Source organism: Balaenoptera borealis (genome assembly GCF_965194805.1).
Source record: "Balaenoptera borealis genome assembly, chromosome: 18".
Classification (NCBI taxonomy): Eukaryota; Metazoa; Chordata; class Mammalia; order Artiodactyla; family Balaenopteridae; genus Balaenoptera; species Balaenoptera borealis.
In genome coordinates, this window is record NC_138877.1 from 68,397,442 (window position 1) to 68,409,380 (window position 11,939).

The window sequence follows — 11,939 nt, forward strand, 5'->3', positions numbered from 1 at the left end:
GTAGGGCACACGGGAGAGCTCCCAGGATGCTGGAAGTTCTGTTTGTTGACCTGAGTGCTAATTATTTTAGTGTTTGTTCTGTGATAATTCATTAAGCTGTCTATTTTTGGTTTGCCCTTGTATCTATAAGGGTCTCAATAGAAAACAGACGGCACACTTAAACTAGAATAATTCAAGGGCTTATATATAAAGATCTAATGACAAAAGAATGGAACCTAGTGACAAAAGGGGGACCTTTGGCAGGACTGTTGCCTTGTTGTGCCCACCACCTTTAGGCCCAAAGAGGTTAAGGAAGGGAAAGGTTACTAGAACCTGGAGGGGTCACCCCTGGAGAGTCAGCTGCCTTGGAAACAGTAAGTGTGAAGTAACAAGGAACAAGGGGAGTAAGTACCCTGGCCTCAGGCTCCTCCTCGCCCAGATGTCCTCTGAGGCGCTAGCAGAACTCAGCAGAAGCCAGGGGGCCCTTGAGCCCTTGGGTGGAATCTGTACCCTCAGCCTCAGGAACAGAGCAGGGTGGAGAAGAGAAAAGAAGCAAGTGGATTTTTCCAGCATGCTGGGTTTTTCTGTATGAGTGTTACATTTTGTATCAAAGAGGTTTCTTTAAAAAAGCTTAGGCTTTGAGTTGGCAAAACTGGGTTTGAGGGTATCTGCTGCTTCTAAGCTGTTTCCATGAGTAATTTTTTTAAACACCTTGAGTCTCATCTCATCTATGAATCATCTATTCTTATCTATGAATCATCTCATTCTTATAGCTTGTGTAAAGTACATGTTTTAGACACCAAATACTAGTTCTCATTGTCTCTCTCCTGCCTGAAATCTCTTTTTTTTCTTTGCAGCATATTTTTCCTGGGAATTTTCAGACTGGGAGTGAATAGCAGTGCAAGAGGTCTGTCTATGCTACTCATTAATTAGCTGAGTTATTGTTTCTAAAAGTTAGTTAATTTTCTCTGATCATGACTCTTCCCAGCTGGAAGAAAGGGGAATTTGGATGAGGCTTTCTCGAAGGGCTTTCCACCTCTGGCATTATACAGTTCTAAGGAACTCTTCCCACTGCAGTGAGTATTTTATCTTTGTCTCCTTTTGAATTTTTGTAGGACTGGAGATGAGAGACATAGGATAGCACTTGGGCCTCTGTGCCCTCACAGCTTCTGCGTGGAACCCCAAATGTGTCCAGGAGTCATTTAGTCAAGCCTCATTTCAGGGAGCCTTGAATGTGTTTGTTGGTATTTGGGTCCTACTTGAAACTCAGAGCACCCAGAACCCTGTGGGGGTCCCATTAATTCCTGGCCTTTGCCTTCCTTTCATATCCTTTATTGTGTTGATTTCTTTAGTGTGTATTTTTTTTTAATTTTTTAATTGAACTATAGTTGATTTACAATGTTTGTCAGTTTCTGGTGTACAGCAAAGTGATTCAATTATGTATATGTATATTCTTTTTCATATTCTTTTCCATTATGGTTTATTACAGGATATTGAATATAGTTCCCTGTGCTCTACAGTACGACCTTGTTGTTTACCTTAGTGTATATGTTTTAAATCTTATTTAAAATTTATCTTTAAGTCAACTTAATCTTCTTAACATATTTGATATTTATTCCTTAGACATTTAAACATTTCTAGTAGACTGTTAGATTGTTCCAGCTAATTTGCCTATCTACTTATAACGCTTTTTCCTTTAACCATTACTTTTGTAAGTGGCAAGTAGGAAGTGCAGCTGTGAGGATGGGCTGGGTCCAGGGCTGCCCAGCTCCTAAGCCTGCGAGGCTGCCCACTCTGTCACTTGCCCTCCGCCACTCTCCCAGGAGAGCTGTTGTTCTTGGTGGTGGAGAACCTCCTGGAGACATTATAATCAGCCTGCAGAGGAAGACATAAAAATTGTACGGGCTCTTTGTTTCCTTGGTAATAAATCTGTACTGATCTGCGTTACTCAGAATTGTTGTTTACCAGAACTCTCCCTCTTACGCTTAAAAATTAGTCTAGCCCCAGTGACAAATCAGTTGAATTTTTGCAACCATGGTATCTCCTTATTGCTAATGCTTTTCATATGGATATTCTTTACAAGAAGTTTATGGCTTTTAACTCATATGGCCTCTTGCCATCAACAAGCCATGCTATCTGAATAAGTATCTTAACAGAAAAGGGAAGGAAGTGGGTGGGTAGTACCACCCTCAGAGACCTGCAGGGCGGCCTGCTGGTGTGCATTTGGACGGAGGGACATAGATCCTTGGCTTCAGCCTGCCTCTAGTGGAGGATTTATTCTTCTAATGTTAATGTAGTTCTTTATTTGGGGATCACTAATCCTAGGTTTTTAGAGTTGGGAGTTGGAGGTGTCCGTGAGTCTCTCTTTTACAGTTGTGTTTTTATTCATCCCTTGATCATACTCTCATCTCGTGTATTATTCTTCATATTTTGTGTCTGTTTTGTTGACAAGGACCGGTGCGTTCGTCTTCACATGTATCAAGAGCACCTAGCATAGTGCTTCACACACAGTAGACCCTCAGTAAATAGGCTTTTTGATTTGACAAGTGTTTGTGTGTTTCTTTTTCTAAAGGAAAGAAAACTATACGGTGTCCCCCCAGAATGAACGCCTAATGTTTCTAAATAGATATGATCACAAAGACAAGATCAAGCAAAAGAGTGAGACGAGATAGATTAGAGTTGGTTGAGGAGAGGCCCTAAGGTGAAGGTGTTTCGGCAAGATAAATATTTGATGTATCAGAAAAGTTAATACAATTTGTTTCATGTAGGAGAACTTACACTCATGTGTAAGCTCATGTATGTTTTCCACTGTTCCATACTGATTGACATCCAAGGTTGTTTTGACATAAACACTGTGCATTTACTGCCACCTACAGGTGACAGTGGGTCGTGGAGCTCTTCACCTTTACCGGATTTGAAGTCTTGTTGAGATTGAAATCAATGTTTTAAAAGCTGTTAATTGGTAGAAGATAATACATATATTTTAATGTTAATTTCTCAATATTTCTATATTATGCAGAATTATGTAGTAGACATATCCTTATTCCTCTAAAACGTTTTGGCTTAGAGACCATTTCTGCCTTCATGGGAAGCATTCTGTCGTTTTTAGGAAAGTGTTTTCCTCTGTAGGACCGTGTATTCCTGGGCTAGGGCCTTGAGAAGATTCCACTTTAAATGTTATTTGTGCCTGATGTTCTACTAAGAGTTAAACATAAAGGTGGCCTTGGAACAAATTTGATATGGTTTAAATGTTTTTTAATTGTAGTAAAATGTACACAACATGAAATTTACTGTCTTAACCATTTTTAAAGTACAGTTCAGTAGTGTTTGAAGTACATTCACATTGTTGTGCAACCAATCTCCAGAACTTCTTTCCTCTTCCCAAACTGAAACTCCATGCTCGTTGAACAACTCCCATCCCTCCCTCTAGCACCTGGCAACCACCATTCTATTTTCTGTCAATGAATTTGCCTACCCTATGTACCTCATGTAAGTGGAATCGTACAATATTTGTCTTTTGTGATTGGCTTATTTCACTTAGCATAATGTCCTCAAAGTCCGTCCATGTTGTAGCATGTGTCAGAACGTCCTTCCTTTTTAAGGATGAATAATATTCAGTTGTATGTATATATTACATTTTATTTATCCATTCATCTGCTGATGGATACTTGGCTTGCTTCCACCTTTTGGCTATTGTGACTAATGGATGTACAGATATCTCTTTGAGACCCTCCTTCAGTTCTTTTGGGTATATATCTAGAAGTGGAATTGCTGGATCATGTGGTAATTCTATTTTTAATTTTTTAAGGAACCACCGTACTATTTTCCATAGCAGCTGTACCATTTTACATTCTCAGCAGCAGTGCACAAGGGTTCCAGTTTCTCCACATCCTTGCCAACACTTTTTTCTGTTTTGTTTTGTTTTGATAGTAGCCATCCTAATGAGTCTGAGATGGTATCTCATTGTGGTTTTGATTTCCATTTCCCTGATGATTATTGACATTGAGCGACTTTTCATGTGCTTGTTGGCCATTTATACATCTTCTTTACAGAAATGTCTATTCAGGTCCTTTGCGCATTTTTTAATCAGTTTTTGTTGTTGTTGTTAACACGTAGGAGTTCTTTATATTTTCTGGGTAATGACCCTTTATCAGATAATATGATTTGCAAATATTTTCTCTTGTTCCATAGGCTGCCTTCTTGCTCTGCTTGTTTCCTTTGATGTAAGAAAGTTTTTTGGCATGGTTTTAGGTCCACCCATTTATCATATTCTCATGATAAGGATGAATTGAAATGCTTTAAAATTTTAAATGTTAAGATAGGGTAGAATAGATTTCCCTCAGTAAAATCCATTTGTCCTGTAGAGACTTTCCCCAGTGACTTAATCTGAAGAGTATTTATCTCCAGTCCTCAACACCTTTCCTTCATCCGGGAGGGTGTAAAGCAGGGTGAACAGAAACAAGCCGTATCCCAGAATTGGCTCACTTCAGAGCCTTCCACCTACAAGTGCTTCTTTCTTATGCTCTGGAAATTGTTTGTCTCTATTATTACAATAATATGAAAATGAAAGAACATTTACCTTTCTATAGTGTTCTTATTCCTTGCTGGGCCTGATTAATATGTATCAATGATTGCCTTGAAAATGTAGCATGTTTGCAAATGAAATTTGCAAATTACAAAAGCTTTGGGAGATATTCTAATAATAGTAGAGCAAAGAAACCCCCGAACACAGTGGCTCAGAGAACACAGGTGTCTGTTTCTCTTTTGTAACATCCCTGGTGGACAGATGGGCTCTGTTCTGGGAAGTCATTAGGACCAAGCTGGTAGGGCAGCTCTGTCATCCTCACCGTGTGCCCTCCAAGGTTTCCATTTCTAGCAATAGGGAGGAATCAGAAGGGAAGTCCAGGATAAGGGATTGCTCTTTCACCAGGTACTTTGGAAGTTGTAAATGTCACTGCTGCTCATACACCATTGGCAGGAACTTGGTAACGTGGCCACCCCTAATCATAGGGGAGGCTGGGAAACTAGCTCTAGCGAGGGAGCCAAGTTGCTGGAGATAAGGGAGACTGGGTCTGGGGGGAACTGCTAGCAGTCGCCTTCAAAGACCAAGAGCTGTAATACATTAACTGGTTTAGCAAGTTGTGGGCTCTGTGATCAACGTATAAAACACTGCAGAGAGAGAACATCAGGTCTTTCTCTTTAGCCTAAACAATCAACTGCAGAGTCACTGAATGGCAGGATTGTTGTTTTGGTAGTCGTGTGTCTGGAAAAGCTAAGGGAAGCCTGTGAGATGGCATTGTGATGTGACTACCAGTTGACACTGATGTGCTCATGGATGCTGTAGGTAGTATGACGGGGCAACAAGCACGGCTCTGGTGGTCCTCGTCCGCATCAGAACAGGGAGGGGGTGCAGACCTGCCATGTGAGGAACAGTTGAGAGAGCAGGCAGTGTTGATACTGGAGAGGAGAAGATGGGGCAGGAGAACAGTCTTCAACTGTTGAAAGGGGCTGCAGGATGAAAGAGGAGTTAAAAATTGGGGGGGGTGGGACATGGCCAAGGATGAATTAAGACTTCAGAGATGCTGCAGGAGGTTATTGGGCTTGGTAAGGGGTAACTCAGAGGCACTCACTGTCTGGAGGCAAAGTGATTCCCTTGGGAGGTGCTGACTTGCGGACACTGAAGATACTCAAGCAGTGGCTGGAAAAGCACCAGGCAGGGATGTCCAGGAAATCCACACGTTGGGCAGGTGGCAGGAGTGAAATCTCCGTGAAAGCCCTTGAAACTCTGAGCATCTCTGCTCATATGCTTTTCCTTACTGTGGGATTCGCTGGCAGGCTTAGAGAACTAGAGACATTAATAGGAGTCCAGCAGAGGGACAGTGTTTCCCAGGAAGTTCTGTGCAGCCCAGCAACGGTATAGCAACCTTGTTCTCCTATTCTCTAAATAACAAAGACATAAGTGTTCATTAGTGGATGAATAGATAAAGAAAATGTGGTGCGTGTACACACACACACACACACACACACACCAGAATATTTATTCGGCTATATAAAAAGAGGAAATCCTGTCATTTGCAGCAACGTGGACAGACCTTGAGGGCATTATGCTAAGTGAAATAAGTCAGAGAAAGACAAATACTGTATGACCTCACTTATATGTGAAATCTTAAAAAAGCTCATAGATATAAAGGATAGATTGACAGAGGTGGGAGGTGGGTGGCAAAATGGGTGAAGGGGGGTCAAAAGGTATAAAATAAAAATAAATAACTCCTGAGGATCTAACATACAGCATGGTGGCTGTAGTTCATAATACTGTATTGCATATTTGAAAGTTACTAAGAGAACAGATCTTAGAAGTTCTCATCAGGAGTTTTCGGGTTGGTGAACACACGGGGAGATTCAGGGAGAGCGGAGGGTGACTCACTTGGAGAGAGCATGGAAGCTCCGTGTCCTTTCCCTGTATCTTGCCCTGTGCATCTCTTCCATCTGGCTGGTCCTGAGTTATATCCTTTTATAATAAACTGGTAATCTAGTTAAAGAAAAAAAGGTCTCATCACAAGAAAAAACAGTTTTGTAACTTTGTATGGTGATGGATGTTAATTAGACTTATTGTGGTGATCATTTTGCAATATATACAAGTATTGAATCATTCTTTTGTACACCTGAAACTAATATAATCTTTCATGTCAATTATACTCAATAAATATAAAATAACAAGAACATAATTCACTGCAGTAGATTATTATACTAGTGAAATAAACTATTTGTAAAATGAAGAGGTTTTTTTCCTATATAATCTAAATGATTGCCTTTGCTTATGAACAAAGAATATTTTTAAATTTTTGAAGTATATACTTCCAGAAAATACTTTATAAATACTTAAAATTAAAGAGAAACAGAATGAAAAAAATCTTGACAAAATTAAAATTCAGGGTAAAATGACAATACCTAAATAATGAGTTGGTAGGGTGACATCTTTGAAACATTTGTAAAATAAAATATCCAAAATAATTTATATTTTTCATATATTACTAACAATTCTTATAGAACTTTAATATGAACTGTTTAAGCTTCCATGTTAAGGATATTTTTCCCTTTCTGAGTGAGCACATCAGCAGTTTAATTGGCTTTGCCTGCAGTCACGTGGTGAACCATTAGATGGCAGTGTTAGGCAGAATTTGATAAAAACTAAATCTACTCTGAAAGTTATTAAATGGGGCTCAAATGGTGAAATGGTTTTGTAATCAAAAAATACTAGAGGGCTTCCCTGGTGGCGCAGTGGTTGAGAATCTGCCTGCCAATGCAGGCGACACGGGTTCGAGCCCTGGTCTGGGAAGATCCCACATGCCGCGGAGCAACTAGGCCCGTGAGCCACAATTACTGAGCCAGCGCGTCTGGAGCCTGTGCTCCGCAACAAGAGAGGCCGCGATAGTGAGAGGCCCGTGCACCGCGATGAAGAGTGGCCCCCGCTTGCCGCAACTAGAGAAAGCCCTTGCACAGAAACGAAGACCCAACACAGCCATAAATAAATAAATAAAAATTAAAAAAAAAAAAAAAATCTAAAAAAAAAAAAAAAATACTAGAGAGATATTGTGGTTTATACAAACAGCTTGAACGGTTTGGATACCCTGTGACTGTCTTTAGAGCATATATACAGTAGTTAGAATTTAAAATGGGTATTGTATATGTGTGTTTATTTATTCCTAAATTACATGGCAAATTATTTCAGACACCATTGGTATAACAATTGTGAAAATCCTATGGTAAAAACATAAGAATCATTTTAGGTTCTGATTATGAGTGGGCTCAATATAGCACAATTCCAAATTTATAATTATGCAAGATGAAGTAATACCCTACTTGGTCCCAATGCTAATTGTAAGAAAAAAAAATACTGTTATCTGGGCTAACCAAAGAGAATTATGAGCAGAGATTTTTGTCAAAGGGATACAGTAATATTGTTTTATGTTTTGTGTCTCTGAAGTCTTATATGAGGCACAAGCTGTATTTTTACCAGAATGCACATGTATGTAGAAGTTAATAAGAAAACACTTGGAATTTAGCAGAGGTGATAATATAATACCATGTTATAGTCATCAGCTTTTATTTTCCCAAATAATGTACCTTAGCTGATTCTTGGGCACAGAATGGAGTGGTAGACTTTAATGCCTACTTCTAGCATTTCTATACAATATCCAAGGGTATAGGTATCAGCAAGAAATAGAATATTTTCAAAGCCCATCAACTGAGGAAATAGGAGATAAGAGTTTGCCCTAAGACAAACTATATAGTTTCTATATATATTTAGAAATTGATGGTTGATGGTGTGGACTTAATATCCTTCTAAGGAAGGATAAAAATAAGGAACGGGAAGCTGAACTGTGAAGGGTGATATTTACTATACTCTCTGTGTACTTTTAATAACTTAGAAAATGTTCTAATGTTTTATCTAAGTTATTTTTTGAAAAGTCAGTTTTAGTCGTTTTTTTAGGAAATGAAGGAATAATTTCCACAGTAAGGAAAGGAATACCTTGACACTCCCTTGTATTATAAGGTAACACTTAGTAGTGTTTGAGCGTGCATGTATACATGCATGAATGAATGAGAGAACTCTACCTCATCTCTTACAAGAATGATCAGCTTCCTCTGATTTCCCCATTTCTTCATTCAACACATTTACTGAGAACCTGCTTTGTGGTAGGCAGTATGTGTTCCGGGCTCTGAGGATCCTACACTGATCAAAACAGACACAGTCTTTCTCATTGACTCTGCATTATAATCGGGGATAGAATGCAGTAAACAAGATAATATAAGATATAGTATGATGGGTGATGATATATGCTGTGTAAAAACAAATCCACTAGTCAGCCAGCGGGAAAGGGAACACCAGGGTGTAAGCAGGGTCGCAGTTTCAAACAGTATGGTCAGGAAAGGCCTCGGTGAGTGGGTGACATTTGAACGAGGACTCAAGGGGAGAGCCATGTGATCTGGGGCGGGGTGGGGGGGCGGACGGTGGGGGGGAGTTGTATTCCAGGTGTAGGGACCTGCCAGCGCAAAGGCCCTCAGCTGGAGGCCTGACTCAGGCAACTGTGTAGCTGGAGCTGAGTAGGTGGGGCGAGGGGATAGTAGGAGGTGAAGTCAGGGTGGGTAGGAGAGGTCACCAGGCTTTACAGGCCTTTGTACCAGCTTTAGCTTTTACTCGGCGAGCAATAGGGAACCATTCATGATTCTTTGGGAGATGGAGGCATATTGGTCTACACTGGGTTTTTTTTTTATTATGGTTCCTATTCCTGTAAAAAAGTGTGTAATGGTTTTGCCCATTTACACATTGTTCTGTTACTTGTAGTTCTCATATTACCAAATTCTCCCTTAGGGCATTCTGTTGTTGCATCTTGTAGTTTGTGATTTTTCATTGTGAACTTTTTTTTTTTAATTTATTTATTTTATTTATTTTTGGCTGTGTTGGGTCTTCGTTGCTACGCATGGGCTTTCTCTAGTTGCGGCGAGCGGGGGCTACTCTTTGTTGCGATGTGCGGGCTTCTCATTGCGGTGGCTTCTCTTGTTGCGGAGCGCGGGCTCTAGAGCCACAGGCTCAGTAGTTGTGGCGCACGGGCTTAGCTGCTCCGTGGCATGTGGGATCTTCCCGGACCAGGGCTCGAACCTGTGTCCCCTGCACTGGCAGGCGGATTCTTAACCACTGCGCCATCAGGGAAGCCCCATAGTGAACTTATTTTCCGTGGGTTTTGTTTGCTGTGGGAACCCTCACAAGCCCTAGCTCATGAAAGGATATCTATAGGAGGACTTTGTGTTTACTCTTGCTGGGTTCCCAGGCGTTTTTGCTGTCCTGCAATAGCTTTTATGTTTTCTTACGTTAGCGTTCCCATGCCATTCAAGTGGGGTAAATCTAGACCACAAATTTAGGTATGATATTGGCCTTGGATTGTGATTATTTGTTGGGACTGCTTATTGTTTTCTTTCCCAAGGCCTTTCGTGTAAGCTAAATGTCTTCACCGCTTCAGCAGACTGAGTGGACTATTTTTAGCCTTCTCTGTGAAAGGTACAGGTCTTTGAGCATCTGTGCTCAGTCCCCCTCTTCTTCCTTGAGCAGCTTGGGGCCATGTCTCCTATCTTAGGCTGTATCTTAGCCTAAAAATTCAGCCCCCAACACCAGGGGCATGTATTTAGTACCCTCCTTGGGGGGTCACTGAAGCAACACATGCTTTGATTTCTTTTTTTGTTCAGTGATTTGGGATTATTATACGGAATTTTTTAAGCATATGCAAGCGTGGAGAGGGCACTATAATGAACCCAAGTTTCAACATCACCCAGCTTTGGTAATGATCAACTCACAGTCATCTTGTTTTATCTGTATCTTCACTCACACTTTTGTGATTCTAATGGACCTGTGACGGACTTGCTGTGGCCTATTAACCAGGAGCAAAATATAGGGTCATAGGGTGTGTGTGTGTGTGTGTGTGTGTGTAGCAAAATATAGGGTCATAGGGTGTGTGTGTGTGTGTGTGTGTGTGTGTGTGTGTCTGCTTTTTGCTCTCTATTCTATGCCATTGGTCTCTTTATCTGTTCATGTGCCTCATACTCTAATATCTTTAAATCATTTTGGTTTTTAGTATATATTAATATCTAGTAGAACAAGTCACTTTTTTGTTCAGCTATTTCAAAATTAACCTAACTACTCGTGTAGTCATGTACTCTTCCATATAAATTTTAGAGTAAGTTATCTTAAAGTCAGCTGGAATTTGATATGGTATTGAATTTATAGATTGCTTTGGGGGAGAACGGATACCTTTATTAAGTTTTCCAATCCAAGAGCATCAAGGATCTCTCCATTTATTTATAACATCTATGTTGTTTATTAGATTTAAACATTTTATGTTACAGATATTTTGTAATCCTAGATACCATATAATTTTTGTTGTGGTGAATGATATTGTACTTATTTATTATGTTTCCCAAGTGTAGTTATTTTATTGCTGAAGTAGAGAAATGTTAGTGAGTTTGTAAGTTGATCTTGAATTTGGCAACTATATTGAACTCTCCTATTTATTGATTTTGTTTATTTTTCTAGGTGGTATGATAAGTATATGTTTTACTTTTTAAGGAACTGCCAAACTGTTTTACAAAGTGTCTGTAACATTTTGTCCTCTCATCAGCAATGTATGAGAGTTCCAGTTACTCCCCATCCTCAGGTCATTTGATAGTAGCAATTTTTAAAGAAAATTCTTAGCCATTCCAGTGGATGTGCAGTAGTATCTACTGTCATTTTACTTTGCATTTCCCTAATGACTAATGATGTATTGAGCATTTCTTCATGTGCTTATTTCTTATTGGTACATCTTCTTTCAAATCTCTTGCCCCCTCCCTTTTTAAATTGGGTTGTTTTCTTATTACTGAGTTATGAGAGTCCTTTAGGTTTTGGATGCAAGTTCTTTATCAGATGTGTATTTTGCCGATATTTTCTCCCGGTCTTGCTTGTCTTTTCATTTTCTGAACAGTGATCTTTGAAGAGCATAGTTACAAATTTTGATGGCATCTAAACCGTCAGTATGTTTTGTTTTGTTTTTTTTAATGGCTCATGTTTATTGTGTCCTAAGAAATCTTTGCCTAATCCATGATCACAGAGATTTTATCCATTTTTTTCTTCTAGAAATTCTATAGTTTTAGGTTTTCCATTTAGATTTATGATTCATTATGAATTAATTTATATATGGTACAAATTATGAGTTGAAAGTCATTTGTAAGAATATCCAGTTGTTCTAGCCCCTTTTATTGAGAAGAGTATCCTTTTTAAACAGAATTACCTTGGAACCTTTGTCAAAAGTTACTTGACCATGTACATATGGGTCTGTTTCTGGATTCTGTATTCAGTCTCACTGACATTTATGTTTATGCTTTCCTCAATAGCACACTGTCTTGGTTATTGTAGCCTTCTAAATCTTGAG

The 11,939-nt window shown here is 39.5% G+C and overlaps 1 protein-coding gene across 3 annotated transcripts in view; it reads left to right on the plus strand.

Annotated features, from left to right (window-relative positions):
• UBAC2 (UBA domain containing 2) overlaps positions 1–11,939 on the plus strand; it is a 163,061-nt gene that overhangs the window by 46,608 nt on the left and 104,514 nt on the right. The window contains exons 5-6 of one of the 3 annotated variants that reach the window (XM_082366145.1): positions 837–886; positions 968–1,055. The exons of the other annotated variants lie outside the window; for them this stretch is intronic. Of the exons in view, the coding sequence (XP_082222271.1) occupies positions 837–886; positions 968–1,055 (138 nt within the window). The remainder of the gene's footprint in view (positions 1–836; positions 887–967; positions 1,056–11,939) is intronic. 3 annotated transcript variants of the gene reach the window in all.